The sequence below is a fragment of the Nycticebus coucang genome, chromosome 20 (assembly GCF_027406575.1).
Source record: "Nycticebus coucang isolate mNycCou1 chromosome 20, mNycCou1.pri, whole genome shotgun sequence".
NCBI lineage: Eukaryota > Metazoa > Chordata > Mammalia > Primates > Lorisidae > Nycticebus > Nycticebus coucang.
In genome coordinates, this window is record NC_069799.1 from 56,505,372 (window position 1) to 56,522,871 (window position 17,500).

General features: G+C 43.1%; 1 protein-coding gene across 2 annotated transcripts in view; it reads left to right on the top strand.

Annotated features, from left to right (window-relative positions):
* The first annotated feature begins 6,894 nt into the window (after nt 1–6,894).
* The window catches only part of RSU1 (Ras suppressor protein 1), a 193,780-nt gene continuing 183,174 nt past the window's right edge, over nt 6,895–17,500 (top strand). The window contains exons 1-2 of one of the 2 annotated variants that reach the window (XM_053572367.1): nt 6,895–7,079; nt 7,307–7,418. In XM_053572367.1, the coding sequence (XP_053428342.1) occupies nt 7,310–7,418 (109 nt within the window). In that variant the 5' untranslated portion in view covers nt 6,895–7,079; nt 7,307–7,309. The remainder of the gene's footprint in view (nt 7,080–7,306; nt 7,419–17,500) is intronic. The other variant, XM_053572366.1, reaches the window with a different exon arrangement.

The window sequence follows — 17,500 nt, forward strand, 5'->3', positions numbered from 1 at the left end:
AACGGAAACCTCTTGACTGGTAAAGTGTCACCGTAAGCCTGCTCTGCCAACCCTACTTCTGCCAAATGCAGACAGGTCCCAGGGAAACATGGGTTAATCGTAACTGCTAACAGGTCTCAGGGAACATGGGTTACTCGTAACTGCAAAGACTCTGAAACAGCCCAGTGGCCATTCAAAGCTAGAAGATGGTAGAAGATGGCTGTGGCTACAGAGGGATTGATTGACCTGTGCTCTCCGGGGCATCCTGGTAGCCACAGCTATAGACACACACCATGGGGAAAGGACCACGAGCAGGAAGAGGAAAACCCCAGCTCCACTCAGCGGCCACAGAGTTCCTCAAACCTATCTTCTTAAACCAGGGTGCCAAGGTAAGTTACTTAGAGTTCTTACCTCTGGTACTTAAAGCTCTGTATTTTTTGAGATTCCTTCTCCCCAAAGCAATGTATTCCTCATATGAATTTTGTTCAAAGAAAAATATGAACCTCAATCTCTCCATCATATTCCCATTGTTCTAATTTTTAAAATTTCCTCTCTTTGCCAGTGTTTACATAAAAAATTTACATTATGTGTACTGCACAAAGTCTTAGACTGCATACCACATTTATGACATTAAAAGAATCTGGCGTGTTTCTAGTGCTCTCATTTATACCAGCAGCTGTTAGCTAACACAATCAGAAAATTTACATCTTACCACCCATCAAAATCCTGCTACTTCTGGAAGTCTTTACACCAGGGATTTTCAACCAGTGTGCCTGGGCACGCTGGTGGGCTGTGAGAGGGTCTTAGGTGAGCCTCAAGCATTTTTAAAGATGGTTATTTTAGAAAGAAGTTCAAAGCACAGTAAGTATATTCTTTTTTTCTACTCTTTTTTTTCTTTTTGATCGACATAATTTAAGTGTGCCGTGGAAGTTCAAGTATAGATTCACGTGTGCTGTGAGATAAAAAAGGTTGAAAAATGCTGCTTTAGACGGAAGCCAGAGGGTTTTTAGTTAGATGACTCCTTTGGGGGAAAGCTCCTGAGCAGTTTCTAATTTTGATAAAACCTCTAGAAATAAGTTAAAACTTGTTAATTCTTTTTTTTAAAGCAAGTAATTTATTAGAAGAAATATTTATAACTCCAACAGAAAAAGAAGTAGTAACTATAATATATAAATGAATTAATAATAAAACACATATTAATAGATTTAAAGCACAAAGAAAAAAGAGAATAATTCACAGAAGGTAATATACAAATAAGCAATACTGTTATAAAAAATATGAAACAGCAAAAATAAATTTGTTCAATAAGATGAAATAATATGAATTCCAGACATAATGTTGTGAGATGGAGCTCACTATTGTTAATTCTTTTATGTTGAGAAAACAAATTCTGTCAGTTTAATGTATTTGGAAAGGCAAATTCTCAAAGAAATGCTATTTTAAGGAGGACCGTGTTTCAGGTCTCCCCCAGAGTTCTGCGTATTTCTACTCAGGTCAAATAAATAGTATAGACAGAGCATTTACAACAGAGAATCAAATTCCTTATCAAGTATAAAGAATAAACGGAACCACAGAATCAAGAATTTCATTTGTCAGACTATATCCCTCAGGAGCACTGGGGTAACATTTCAGATACATCTCAGGGTGAGTTAAAGTGACTCGTATGAATATGAAAACTGTTTATATGTATTTACTTTCAAGAGTACAGAGTTTCCATAAGCACGGCCATTACCTCCTCCTAGTTTGACAACACTGAGATGTGAAGTTATAAACAGTTCAGCAGTACAAGCTGCTATTTACCAAGAAGTAGGAAGTTGAACAGTGTATCCCTGTCTCCCAGGTTTCCAGAGGGAGACAGCTATTAGCTTCTTTTTCATAAGAAATTCCAACACCTTCACAAAATTCTTCACTGCCTCTAACAAAGCAAAAGAATGTACAGAGGAGATTTGCTGTAAGTTACATATGCAAAGTGAAGTCTTAGGAAGAGCAAGACACACCAAGTGAATAAAAGAAGCTGTAGTGTATACTACAGCATCTCATTCTAATACTCAAATACCAGAGAAATTATTTCTGCAGAGTTTGGAGCCACGTCGATAAAATAAAATACTCTCACCTTAACAATTTCTGCTTCCTTTCACCAACTATGAAGGACAGACACGTCAACTTCATGGATGGTTCTCGATTGGGAAGAACAGCAAATGCAATGAATAACAATATCCAACGCAAAGGCCGGAACAATGGACCAATCGTAGTGAGATGAAATTTGATAGGGATAGATATAAGATCTTGCTCTTTTATCGAGAAATGAATTGCAAAGGCACAGACCACAGGGCAAGTTTAATGGTAACGTGAAATGACAGAGGAATTTTATCTGAAAGGGAGAGGAACATGATGTGGTTGTCAAGAAAAGGTGATTTGATCTTAGATCGCGTTGTTAGAGTAACGGTATCACTCTCACTCAGAGGGGCATTGTTAGTCTGTCCAGGAGGTGAAGAAAGCATTGTCAAATGATTATGTGATTTTAAAATTGAAAATACAGAAAAAGATAAAATGCACCTTTCCAGGAATCTTCCAGGCTAGCTATCTAAAAAATAAGCAGTTCTTTCTTAGTGGGCTAGGGGATGGTCATTCTTGAGAAATAGCATTATCATATATAGCAAAAGGGCTGTGGGCTAAATACGTTTGTGAGCATTCATCTGGGAGGAGAGAAGAGCCCAGGCTACTCTTGTTAGTAGGACCCATCTCCTATCCTCTGGTTCTTCTTTACACGAATTTACTTATTTCCAGATGTTTATTGAGCATCTACTATGTGACCTGTACTAAGCACACCAAGGATAAGGTGGAGAACAAGACAGCCACGTGATTCCAGCTACTGATGTCTCCCTACTCCACAAAGCACATTTCCCAGCTCCATTTTGCCTGGTTTTCTGAGCCAGTCCCAATGCAATAGCCTTCATTTTCTTACCTGGTGAAATGTACACTTAGTCAACTTCCCAGATCTAGTAGCCAGAAGATAACTTTCCTTCTCCCAGATTGGGCCACATGGAGCTTCAGGGCTAGCAAGCCAATTAGTTCACTGTGGTGCATGTATCTGGTTGTTAAAAAACTGAGTGATACCAAAATACTGTTCTCAGGCTATATGCAGAATCTAAAAAGCCATCATGAAAAATTTGTTGGTTATAGGGTGGGTGGGAAGAGGTCTTATTTGGAAGTTAATGGAAAAAGGTGTTCTGCAGAAACTCAGAAAAGCACTAATGTGAAACACATAAAAGAAGAAATGCTCACTGTTTACAACTGATGGAGTACAAACGGAGAAAGTCTCAAGACCCTCCCATTTTAAGCACGACAGGAACTATGGACCACCTGCTTAGGAGGGACCAGGCAGGAGGCAAGAGCCCAGCCCAGCACAATGCTCCCTCGCGCGGCTCCTCACGGTGCATCAGGTTAACACTTGGCGTATAAGCTACACCAGGGACCTGTCCCAGGTAATAATGCCTGTTCCTACTCTTTCATGGTCTAAGATCCCACGTTGTGGGGAATAGGCCTCCCCCTCATCTGGCATGTCTCTCGTCCCCTTCCTTGTCCCCCAAACAATTGGAAACTCATCTCTTTTAGTGTCCAGGGTTAAGTCTACCCATCACTGGCTGGAGTGGCCCTCATCTGCTTCCAGGTCCAAGACCAGATTGAGCCAGAGCGAGACCCCGCCTCTAAAAATAGCCAGGTGTTGTGGTGGGCACCTGTAGTCCCAGATACACTGGAGACCGAGGCAAGAAAATCACTTGAGCCCAAGAGTTTCGGGTTGCTGTGAGCTATGATGCCATGACACTCTACCAGGATGACAAAGTGAGACTCTGCCTCAAAACAAACAAACCTTGGTAATATTTTGAATGATGGGGGTAAGGGAACTAATTACATCTTTTTGTTCAAGTATTAGGTCTTTGACCCCAGTTCTTGACACAGAGCTCTTAAATCCCTTGGAATTTTCTGGGTGAAATTAGCTCGGACAAATTTCACCCAGGAAATCTGGATGAGAGGAACTTCTTTTACCATAATGAGGTGACTCTTGGGGGTGGGGGAGCTCCTGGTGAGGGGCTGGTAACTAAAAAGGTCAAGCGATGATTAGAAGCTTAGAACTCTCAGTCCCATCCCACCACTCTCCTCTGGGAAGTGGACAAGGGCTGGACGTTGAGTTAATGATGGATCACGCCTACATGAGGAAGCCCCAGAAAGCTTGGTGAACCCTGGAAGTCAGAGAGCTCTGGGCAGATGAACAAGCCACATACTGGGAGGCTGGAGGACACCCAACTCCAGTCGACACTCAGGGCCCTTCCAAACCTGGCCCCACGAGTGGTTTCATCTGCAATTTGACTCTAACTCAGGTAGGTAGATAGTGTCGGAATAAATCTGCAAGATGCTCACTTGGTGTCTACTAGAGACTTGCCTGGTGCGTGGGGGACATCTAGTGTTAGAAGTGTAGGAAAGTAGGAAAAATAGTTTGGTTTTTCCTGTCTCAAACAGGAGAGCAAACAAACGTCTAGAAAACAGGAAGTGAATGAAAGCATGCTGATGAATGCAACAGAAAGAAATTGCAGCCCCATATAACTTCGAGAGAGAAACGCAGCAGGGTTGGGAATCTCTGTCCCAGGTGTTATCTGGATGTGGGGCTGGCAGGTACAGGGTGAGAAGGTGAGAATAGAAGTAATGCAATTGTGTTCATTGGCACATGCAATCCATCATTTCCCTCCAGGGAAGATGGCTTGGTGATGATGTGCAGACATAAAACTAGATTTTTGCCTCTAAAGAAATTTAAACACATCCCAGGGACCTGGAAGGAAAATGATACTTGTAAAAACAAGACAGAAAAGAAACCACTCCAGCTATCCGGAAAAGCTTAGATCTTCCCACTTGAATGGGAAAAGAGAACCAAGAATCAATCACCAGACGAAGAATTTCACTAGCATGAATGGGAAAAAAATTAGGTAAATATACATAAAATAGGACCTTGGAAGAAACATAACTTAGTGAACAGAAGAAAGGTTTAACAACTATTATCCTCAGAGAAGACTGAGGGGAGTGCATTCAAAAAACAAAAGTAGGGTGCTATTATAAAGTAGGGTGGGGCCCTACTCCAATAGGACTGGTGGCTTTATAAGGAGACTAAGAGTGTGCTTGCACAGAGGGAAGGCCTTGTGAAGACACAGAGAGAAGGCAGATGTCTGCAAGTCAAGGAGAGAGAACTCAGGAAAAATCACAGCTGATAGCACCAGGATCTTGGACTTCCAACCTTGTTGTTGAAATCACCCAGTCTGTGGAATTTTGTTATGGTGGCCCCAGCAAACTAACACAGGTACTAACATCTTCAACCTACATAGTCAAGATTCACTATCAGAAATTGATCAAAGAAAAATTCTCATTTTCTCAAAAAGCACTTTTTGAAAAAAGATAATGATTCAAGAAAGGGATGTATCAGTAGAATACCAGCTAATAAATATAGATAAAATCATGAGGTGAGAAAATCATCAGTGGATGCTAAAACTAGTGGGGAAAAGTGAGATGAGGAATGGAATATTTACATAATCCTGTAGTTCGATTTTAAACGGAAAAATAGTTTAAACGGAAAAATGGTAATCATGCACTGAAGAAAAATTACAGATACCACCTTAACCAAGTGATCAAAGCTAAAATCACCTGTATTGGGATGAACCAGTATAATTTGTACCTTGATACATTGCTTTACTGGTACTTCTCCAAAAATTATAACCCGTCCACTTTGAAGGACGTTCTGCAAAGTACCTGCCCTGTACACGTAAGGAATGTCCACTTCAACAAATGAAAAGGCTAAGGAACTGTTTCAGATTAAAGACTAAGGCAAGCATGATCCTTTCACTCAGAATTTTTAAAGAAGAAATTCCTTTTCATATTTAAGGGTACAGAGCCATTGATTCAGGACCATTATTCCAATATTATAAATCTCTCTAAGGCTTGAATTGCTGTTACAATCTGCAATATAAGAATGCCTATGAGTGTACCCAAAAGACTTGTCCATCATCTGTGATCCCAGGAGGAAAATGCCCATCAATTTTAAATTCCATGGTATGAAACTGTCTCTAAGGACACGTTTTTGGGCGTGAGACTCACAGGACACTACGGAGTGACTGGAACTGTGTCAGCAAATAGGCAGAGGCCAGCAGTTTGCCCAAATTCAAAATTTGGTTGCCTTTGGAAGAGGAAGTGGGGGGTTTCTGGAAGTGGTAACGTCGTATTTCACAGGTGTAAAAAACAACTTCTGACTTTTAAAAGGGTAGGCTTTTACTTGTAGCTTCTAACCCTGAAGGTGGTTCCGGTTGCTTGAGATCAAAAGGGTCTGGTGCAAAAGCCAGCAGTAGAAACCTACAAGATTTTAAAAAGCACGGTTTGCGGCCGGGAGCAGGGGCTACGCAGACTGACTGAATTCCGGTCTAGAAGAGCAACTAACACATGAAGAGGCTGGCAGGGCCGTTAAAGGGACAATTATGTACACTGGACTCAGGGCAACAACGTCTGGCGAGGGGAGCAGCAATTACAGAAGCAGGACTCTGAAAGCTTAATTTACTTTCGGCTTTTGCAGGAACCACCCTCAGCTGTCACCTTGCTTCTGTAGTCGGTCCCCAAACCTCCCTGCTTCCGCCCACAGCACCCGGTGTTACGACCGACCAAGCGAGCATGCGCAAAACTAGAGCGCATGCGCCAATTCCAGTCCAATCAGAACTTCAAAATTAAGGGCGTCCCCGGAGAAATTGACTGAGCTCGGTGTGGGGCGGAGTCTCGAAGACAAATAACGGATACGATTGGTCAGCCTTGGGGTTCGCTTTCCTTGGTGGGCGGAGCCTCACCCGGGAGCCACGTCTAGTGAACCGTTCTCCTAATTTGGGAAGGGTCGGGAGCGGGCGGGGCGTGGAGCTGGGAGCGGCTCCGGGAGCGCCTGCGCCGAGCGCCCGGCCAGGGCGTGTTCCTCGTTGGTGCCAGTTTTGCCCGGATCGGGTGTGCATCTCTAGCCGCCGAAGCGCGTCCCGCCGAAGCCTGTCGCTCCACGCCCACCCCGCTAGGTGCTGCTCTCCGTGGTGAGTGTACCTGGCTTTTCACTCGGGTTCGCTTTCCCGGCGCTGCCGGGCTGGTGCCGGACCCTTCGCACTCCCCGCCCCCGCCCTGCCCCCTCCGGCACCCGGACCCTGCGTTCTGACGCCCACTCTCCAGCCCCGGGAACACCGGGGAGAGGCGGCGGAAGGGTCTTTCCTTTCTCTGCCTGCACCTTGCTGCCATCGCCCACGTGTTTACTGTTGTCGTACAGACCATGTCCAAGTCCCTGAAAAAGTTGGTGGAGGAGAGTCGCGAGAAGAACCAGCCGGAAGTGGACATGAGTGACCGGGGCATCTCCAACATGCTGGACGTCAACGGCTTGTGTAAGTTCCCGGGCAGCTCAGGTCTTTCCCCGGGGGGATGAGCTGGAAGGGTTTCCAAGTTTGCCAAGTAACTGCTCGTCCTGGTGTGAGCGATTATAATTCATCCAGCCCCCTGCTTGTAAACACCACTTGTCAGGAGCTTCCTTGAGATACTTTGCAATCAAAATTTACTATGTTCTACATGGAAAACGAACCTGGTAAATCCAGGATAAGAATCACACAGGCAGTTGTTGCTGTGCTGATTCATAAATGTCATACATTTGGGTGGATTCTCCATTTACTGAACAGCCAGTTAATATTTTTAACTGGGAATCGTTTTCGAATCATTCTTCCTTTTCTCTAATATAGTCTTCAACCATGAATGAATGGCACAGAGAAGTCACGTGATTAATAAACATTCTGTGCCCAGGGTCTTTTAAACATTTCTTGACTCTTTCTTTTTTTCTGGGTATTTATTTTCCTAACTTAGTTCAGGCTTTTTTTTTTTTTTTTTAAACTCCTGCTTGTGCTGTGGCGATGGCCTCCCAGCTGGCTTTCCTTCCTCCAGCTGTACTGCCCGGCCTGATGACCATGTTGCTGTCAGTGTTATTTTCCTGTGACCCCCATCTCCGTCATGTTACTCTCCCTTAAAATCAGGCTTTCAGCTGAGGGTGGCTGTGAAGTCAGTGATTTGAACTCAGCTGCTACTCAAACATTTCACCATGTAGGAACATCGGACCACTGTTGCCAGATTAATTTACTTTTTTAAAGAAGCCAAGATACTTTAAATTTCCTTAGTTTGGGATGTTGGCTATTAAGTCCGCTATTTAACAAACACTGTGTAAGTGAAATAAAGCACTTCTTCTGGCTAATGTGGCTACATTTTGGACCTTCACGGCGCTTCTCCAGCTTGTCTGTTACTGACAGTGATGCTCTAGGTTTGCTTGGTGTGCCATATAGGGCCTTTGTGATTCTGACCACACCCTTATCCCTTCCATGCATTTGTGTCCCAGCCACACTGAATCTACTGCCCTTTCTGAACCACAGCATACTCGTTTAGATCTTGATGCCTTGTTCTTCCTCCTTCCCACTCTTGTGTACCTGAAACCCTGTTAACTTCTGTTAAGAGTTAGCTTAGGCATTGCAGCCTCTGCAAAGCCTTCTCTGTGTGTATCAAGCTGACATAGTCACTCCATCCTCTGTGAAGTTGGACATGCCTTGCTTTGTGACTCCTGTTACATAGGATTATATATATACACACATGCAGATGTGTATATATATTTTTTTCTTTTTTTTTAAATCTAGAAATCTCTCTTCCCTGCTGAGAGACTAGGAAGACAAAGGCTGTGTAACATTCAAGTTTGTATTCTTTATAATAGTGTCTGGAGCCCAGGAGGTGCTCAGAAAGGTTTGATGGATGAAGGAGGTCCAAGAATGGTGGATTAGGCCTACAAATTTGTGAGACCCAGTCTTGGATGTGACAAGAGAAAGAAAGAAAATGTCCAGGGAATCCTAAAAGATGATGGGTAGCTTGTTAGGCATGGAGAGAGTGGAACCAGGATTACTATGAATCCATGGTTCGTGCCTGGACCAGAGAGTGGGGTTCATGCTATGGATATGTCTTGGCCAAAGGAAAAGGAATGAACCATTGTACAGTTTGCATTTGGTAACTGTGATGAAGATACCTGCCTCAGGCTTGGGTTTTGGTGCATGTTGGTCTTTTACAGCAGGAACGGATTCCTGATGTCAGCAAGAGAGTAGCTGTCTTCAGAACTGAATTGGTAGCTGTAGATCTGTGTTCTCTCTGCCCTTACCTAGCTGTGCCACATTGTGATCTTTACTGGGAACATTGTTGCTAAAGAACAGTGGTTCTCAACCTTCCTAATGCTGCGGCCCTTTAATATAGTTCCTGTGGGTTGCGACCCACAGGTTGAGAACCGCTGCCTAGAGGAAATAGAGAAGGGAGTGGGGACGGGATGCCCAGCACAAGGTTACCTTTGCCCTCCGCAGGGCTTTCTGCCCTCTGCACCCTTTTTTTCATGAGGATGAAAAGAGGCTGTTTTCAGCAGAGTAGCTTTACACCCTCCAGCTTTTGAACAGGAGACTTTATGTAATATTTGTAAGTGGGAAGAATGGCTTAGCTATTTTGGTTCAGCTCCATTATCTCTTTGAAGCCTTGGCTTTTATTGAAGAAGAAAAGATAACCACTTGCTTCCTGAAAAAAAAAAAATGTTTCCCATACACCGAGTGGTGAAATGCAAGATCATTCTTAAATTTTCCCAAAGTGGCAGCTGAGGAAAAGCAGCACCACCTCTTGGGAGGTTCAGTGGAGGTGAACTTGGAGATTCCACCTTCTCTGGCTTCTGTAGTGTTGGCCCAAGCAGTGGCTACTGTCTGCTAACTCCCTGACCATTGGTCTCCTTGGAGTCTGGAGGCTTCCAGAAGGTTGTGCAGAAGCCCATTCTCCTCTCGGGCTCCTGAGCATATACTTGTACTCAGGGGTTTGACATAGCTGCCTTAACCGTATGTGAGAATTCCCATGTACTTTCACTTATAAAATGTTAACTCTAACCATGCAGTTTTATAATACTTTAGTATCCACGGTAAACACAGGAACAGTGAACAGTTCACTCGCACGTACAGTGAATGAGTATTTCTGTCTCTCAAGCTTTCCTGTCATCATCCTTATTTAATTTCTCTAAAGGTTTAGAAACAATTAAACTTCGAAGATAATGAGGCTTAGTGTTATTTCTAAGCGTAGGAGATGCCCATCTTTCTGCTTGGGAGAGTTGTGTCTTGTAGACACAGCACTTTGCTTCTTCACAGACAGTAAATTACCTCTGAGAAATATTTTGAGGCGTTTAGGTACCAAGAAGACCTTTCTAATGGGGAAAACTTCTTAGGGTGGAGACAGATAATCAGGCTGGCTCATCAGTTTTCTGCCAGCCCAGCCAGATTCTAGAAATGCTTAGATCCAACCTGGAGAGGCAGAGGAGCACAGTGCGTATGAGGGGACCTTGGATTTGTGCAGAAGGGTTCAAAGTTGCTCCTTCGCACTGTGTGACATTAGAGAAGCTACTTAACCTCTCTGAGCCTCACATTCCTTGTCATCAAGTGGAAATGTAAGCAGACTGGTTTAGGGCTAAACACCGTAATCCTATTTAACTGATAATTATTAATGCAAATATCCAGTTAGAGGCTCCTTAGTCTATACTCAGTTTCAACATAGTCTGAACCCTGAATTTAGTTTGGTTAATTAGACCGGGTAAGGTGTTTCTGTCATAGATTAGAATTTTTTATGTGGCTTGTTAGAACCTGGAGTGTTTGGCACTTTAGCCTAGGGTTCTAATTGATTTAGATTGCTATTTACATGAAATTAGTCCTAATTTTATTTCTTTTCCACTTTTTTTCTACACAGCACATAATGTGCACACACATTTTCTTCTTAAAGCTTCTCAGAGTAATGCTGCTGATTTTATTCTTTTACTTAAGGAGATTGATTTCACTGCTGAAGCTCTTTCCTGAGCAGCAACTGTCGTCAGCTGGATGATGAAGTTGGCGTTGAAGGGCCAGTAATCAGCTCCCGTAGAGGCAGCCAGGCCCAGCTGTAGGCGGACGGACTTTCTTTCATTTCTTTGATTTGTATCTTTTATGACTTTTTAATCTCTTCAAGTTTATTGCCTTCAAGGGTGGTCAATCCTTTATCATTTTTTTTAATCAGATTAGACTAAAATATTTTTCCAATTTTTAAAAAGAAAAATAAATAATCTGCTCTCAAGGGGGCAGTCTTTCTAAAGGACCATACAAAGTAATCAACAAACACTATCATGGGTTATCTGGGAGGGCTATTTCAAAAGTTTTGTTAAGCCTGGAAGTGGTCCCCCTGTTAGGAGCACATGTTATCAGTAGGGGCTGTTTGGAGCGGAAGATCAAAGAGAGGAAGAATGTGCAGTTTTAGCTGTAATCTTTTTTTTTTTTTTTTTTTGAGACAAAGTCACAGCTGTCGCCCTGGGTGGAGTGAAGTTGCATCACAGCTCACAGCAACCTCAAACTCTTGGGCTTAAGTGATTCTCTTGCCTCAGCCTCCCAAGTAGCTAGGACTATAGGCGCCCGCCACAGAGCCTGGCTGTTTTTTTGTTATAATTGTCATTGTTGTTTGGCAGGCCTGGGCTGGATTTGAACTCGCCATTTCTGGTGACCTAGCCATTGAGCTATAGGCGCCGAGCCAGCGGTAATTTTTCTTAGAACCTGTTATGTTTTTCATTTCACTGAAGTCATATGTAGTGTTTTTAAATGCGTCATCTCTTGGCCTGAGAAGACTTTTTGCCTCTTTTCTCTCCCACTAACTCCCTCACTCTCTTGTCAGTGAATGCTTGTTGAAAGAAGCCAGGTCTTACCTATTCACGGGACTCCATTCTGGTGTCACCCCTTCTGGGAATCCCCCCACCCCGCAGTATGCTCAATTTTAAGCCACCATCACATCCGACCTGGCTGAAGTGTCTCCTCCTGTGCCCACAGTGCTCTTAGCCCTGAACTTGGCATAGTGCTTGATGAAGTGTACCCAAGAAGAACATTATTGTTTCTAGTGAAGAAATTCAAGGCAACTGAGCTAGAAAGTGTGGCGCAGGACAACAGCACACGTACCCTGTCTCCATGCAGACTTCTCCCAACTTTCAAGAGGGGGAAACAGTTTACAGCTATCAGGAACATAAGGGATCCCACAAGTGTTATTTTTGATTTTAGGAGCGGATAACAGCTGGAAATATTTCTTTTTTCTTTCTTTCTTTCTTTTTTCTTTTGTAGAGACAGAGTCTCACTTTACCGCCCTCGGTAGAGTGCCATGACATCACACGGCTCACAGCAACCTCCAGCTTTTGGGCTTACGCAATTCTCTTGCCTCAGCCTCCTGAGCAGCTGGGACCACAGGCGCCTGCCACAACGCCTGGCTATTTTTTGGTTGCAGTTTGGCGGAGGCCGGGTTTGAACCCACTACCCTCGGTATATGGGGCCGGCACCCTACGCACTAAGCCACAGGCGCCACCCAGCTGGAAATGTTTCATCAAGATGGGAAATAAAAACAAAGAAAAGTTGCAACCCCTTGGGTGTCACTGGACCAATAATGACATTTTACCATTTTGCCATCATTGGACATTTCTGCTCCAGTTGGCTGCTTTTTAGTGTGCTACTAGCTGTGTGACCTTGGACAAGTTACTTAACTTCTCTGTGCCTCGGGTGCCACATCTGTAAAGTGGGAATAATAAGAGAACCCATTTCATAGGGTCATAGTGACCTGCTGTCTGCAAAGCGCCTGGTCTGTCACCTGGCACATACGGGTCTCCATGTGCATGGTTAGCACACTCGTGTGTTGCTTAGTGGTGGATGTGTTTTAAGAAATGCGTCACCAGGTGATTTTGTTGTGTGAAGATCATAGACTATATTTATACAAATCTAGATAGCAGCCCACTGCACACCTAGGCTCGATGGTACAGCCTCTCTCTCCTAGGCTACGCACCTGGACAGCAGCTTACTGTACCGAGTGCAGTAGGCAGTTTAAGTATTAGTGTATCTAAACATAGAAACGGTACAGTCAAAAGGTACAGTATGGTCATCTTGTGGGGCCACCTTCATATGTGTGATCCGCCATTGTCAGAAACATTAAGCAGCTCAGGACTGTATTTTAAAAACTGTTCTAGCTGTAATCCTAGCACTCTGGGAGGCTGAGGTGGGTGGATTCCTTGAGCTGAGCAAGAGCAAGACCCCTTTTTTATCAAAAACAGAAAAATTAGGCATCCTGGCAGGCAGCTGTAGTCCCAGCTGCTTGGGAGGCTGAGGCAAGGGGATTGATTGAGCCCAGGAGTTTGTGGTTGCTGTGAGCTGTGACACTACAGCACTCTAGCCTAGGGCTACAGAGAGAGACTGTCTCAAAAAATAAAAATTAAAAAAAAGTTTAAAAACCGTTTCATCTTATGATTGTACAATAAATGCAAGACAGTGTCTCTTTATTTCTTGGGAATCTTGGTGCTGGTGCTTCTCAGTGGTCGTGCCCCCTTGTCTCATGGCCTCATGCCACCAGGCCACCCGCGGTCTCCTCGCTTGATTCAGAATTCCCAGTAGATGGGCCCAGGGTGCAATGACGGCGGTGACCACAGACCAGTGAGTTGAGCACCGTGGACAGCCCCAGAGGTGGCTGGGAGACAGTAGGGCATTTCACGGGATTTTAATTGTGCCTAATTCTTCGTTGACAATGACACATGTACATTACCAACTATTGATGGTTTTTCAACTAAGAATCAAAAGGCCCTAGTTCACCTAATAACTATTTATCAAAGGTATTTTTTTTCGTGATAGATATTGTCTAAGCAGAGTCATTTGGGGATGTTTCTGTTGAATTTTTAAATTATTCAGTGATAAAGTTAATATTTGCTATGTTAAGACAACGCTAAGGTGTTTATTAGATCTAACGTAACTGTGTTTGCAGTGAGAAACCGTAACACCCAGTGCTTTGCCATTGTAATCCATAACACCATGTGCAACTGAACATCCCATTCCGCCCTCACGTTGAGAAACCGTAACACCCAGTGCTTTGCCATTATAATCAGCTAAAACTGGCACGGATAATAATTGAAAACTATACCCTGTACCCTCTGTTCCCAAATTTACATGAAAGTGGTTGAAAGAAAACCCAATCTAAACATACGAGATACAGAGAAAAAAAGAGATTATTTCCTTATATCTTATAAAGGCCTCTTGCTTCTTTGAATAGCTTATGCTGTTTTGCCTTATTTATTTCTGACAGGCACAGGTCCAGGTGTGTACCTGAGTAGGGAAATGAAGAGAAGTGGCTAATTCGGCAAGCGTGCCCAGTGCCCACTGGCAATCTCATCGTGTAGTAGAACCCGTCCTCCCTGCCCTCCCCGCACTGATAACTCCATTATCAATTTAAGAATGCACTCCAGGATGCAGTCCACCCCCGCTGGCGCTGATTGAGCTGGAGAAATAGGAATGCTCTTCCAAAAACACACATACTATCAAAAAATCCACTTTAAAAGCCTTGAGTGAAGTGATGTACATATGTGAATCTCTGACTGTGTAAGCTGATACATTTTCACACCAAGAAACAGGACGTTGTCAGCAGCCTGGAGGCCCCAGCATCTCCTGGTCACAGCCCTCAACTCTTTCTGAGTTCATCCTGTGATTATTGATGTATTTGGATTATCTTTCTTTCTTTTTTTTTTTTTTTTTGTCTTCCAGATTTTTTTCTGCTTTCTGTGGTTTTAGTTGAGCTTTCTGTATGATTTCATCTGTCTCCTGTCTGCAAATTTACCTTTAAATTTTCTTGATGAGTGTCCTAAGCTTGCAATAGACCTTTGTAACTGTCTCAGTTGATTTTCCAATAACATTGTGCCTCCCGCCTGTCCCTTATAACATGTCATTTACTTATCTGTAAGCTATAACAACCAATATAAGGTTGCTATTATTATTTTGAACAACCTGTTACCTATTAGATCAGTTAAGAAGAATAATAATAAACCACTTTTTTTTTTTTTTTTTTTTTTTTTTGTAGAGACAGAGTCTCACTGTACCGCCCTCGGGTAGAGTGCCGTGGCGTCACACGGCTCACAGCAACCTCTAACTCCTGGGCTTCCGCTATTCTCTTGCCTCAGCCTCCCTAGTAGCTGGGACTACAGGCGCCCGCCACAACGCCCGGCTATTTTTTTTTGTTGTTGCAGTTTGACCGGGGCTGGGTTTGAACCCGCCACCCTCGGCATGTGGGGCCGGCGCCCTACTCGCTGAGCCACAGGCGCCGCCCATAATAAACCACTTTTGATGACCTCTATTCATTTCTTCTTTAACATCCTTTAGGTAGATCCCAGTTTATTAAGTATCACTTTCCTTCTGTCTGATGAACTAACTTGTCTTAACATTTCTTACAAGGCGGGTCTACCATTAAGTTGTTTCCTCAATTTTTTTTTTTTTTTTTATTGTTGGGGATTCATTGAGGGTACAATAAGCCAGTTACACTGATTGCAGTTGTTAGGTAAAGTCCCTCTTGCAATCATGTCTTGCCCCCATAAAGTGTGACACACACCAAGGCCCCACCCTCCTCCCTCCATCCCTCTTTCTGCTTCCCCCCCATAACCTTAATTGTCATTAATTGTCCTCATATCAGAATTGAGTATATAGGATTCATGCTTCTCCATTCTTGTGATGCTTTACTAAGAATAATGTCTTCCACTTCCATCCAGGTTAATACGAAGGATGTAAAGTCTCTATTTTTTTAAATAGCTGAATAGTATTCCATGGTATACATATACCACAGCTTGTTAATCCATTCCTGGGTTGGTGGGCATTTAGGCTGTTTCCACATTTTGGCGATTGTAAATTGAGCTGCAATAAACAGTCTAGTACAAGTGTCCTTATGATAAAAGGATTTCTTTCCTTCTGGGTAGATGCCCAGTAATGGGATTGCAGGATCAAATGGGAGGTCTAGCTTGAGTGCTTTGAGGTTTCTCCATACTTCCTTCCAGAAAGGTTGTACTAGTTTGCAGTCCCACCAGCAGTGTAAAAGTGTTCCCTTCTCTCCACATCCACGCCAGCATCTGCAGTTTTGAGATTTTGTGATGTGGGCCATTCTCACTGGGGTTAGATGATATCTCAGGGTTGTTTTGATTTGCATTTCTCTAATATATAGAGATGATGAACATTTTTTCTTTTTTTTTTTTTTTTTATTGTTGGGGATTCATTGAGGGTACAATAAGCCAGGTTACGCTGATTGCAAGTGTTAGGTAAAGTCCCTCTTGCAATCATGTCTTGCCCCCATAAAGTGTAACACACACCAAGGCCCCACCCACCTCCCTCCTTCCCTCTTTCTGTTTCCCCCCCCATAACCATAATTGTCATTAATTGTCCTCATATCAAAACCGAGTACATAGGATTCATGCTTCTCCATTCTTGTGATGCTTTACTAAGAATAATGTCTTCCACGTCCATCCAGGTTAATACGAAGGATGTAAAGTCTCCATTTTTTTTAATGGCTGAATAGTATTCCATGGTGTACATATACCACAGCTTGTTAATCCATTCCTGGGTTGGTGGGCATTTAGGCTGTTTCCACATTTTGGCGATTGTAAATTGAGCTGCAATAAACAGTCTAGTACAAGTGTCCTTATGATAAAAGGATTTCTTTCCTTCTGGGTAGATGCCCAGTAATGGGATTGCAGGATCAAATGGGAGGTCTAGCTTGAGTGCTTTGAGGCTTCTCCATACTTCCTTCCAGAAAGGTTGTACTAGTTTGCAGTCCCACCAGCAGTGTAAAAGTGTTCCCTTCTCTCCACATCCACGCCAGCATCTGCAGTTTTGAGATTTTGTGATGTAGGCCATTCTCACTGGGGTTAGATGATATCTCAGGGTTGTTTTGATTTGCATTTCTCTAATATAGAGAGATGATGAACATTTTTTCATGTGTTTGTTAGCCATTCGTCTGTCATCTTTAGAGAAGGTTCTATTCATGTCTCTTGCCCATTGATATAAGGGATTGTTGGCTTTTTTCATGTGGATTAATTTGAGTTCTCTATAGATCCCTGTTATCAAGCTTTTGTCTGATTGAAAATATGCAAATATCCTTTCCCATTGTGTAGGTTGTCTCTTTGCTTTGGTTATTGTCTCCTTAGCTGTACAGAAGCTTTTCAGTTTAATGAAGTCCCATTTGTTTATTTTTGTTGTTGTTGCAATTGCCATGGCAGTCTTCTTCATGAAGTCTTTCCCCAGGCCAATATCTTCCAGTGTTTTTCCTATGCTTTCTTGGAGGATTTTTATTGTTTCATGCCTTAAATTTAAGTCCTTTATCCATCTTGAATCAATTTTTGTGAGTGGGGAAAGGTGTGGGTCCAGTTTCAGTCTTTTACATGTAGACATCCAGTTCTCCCAACACCATTTATTGAATAGGGAGTCTTTCCCCCTAGGTATGTTCTTGTTTGGTTTATCGAAGATTAGGTGGTTGTAAGATGTTAGTTTCATTTCTTGGTTTTCAATTCGATTCCAAGTGTCTATGTCTCTGTTTTTGTGCCAGTACCATGCCGTCTTGACCACTATGGCTTTGTAGT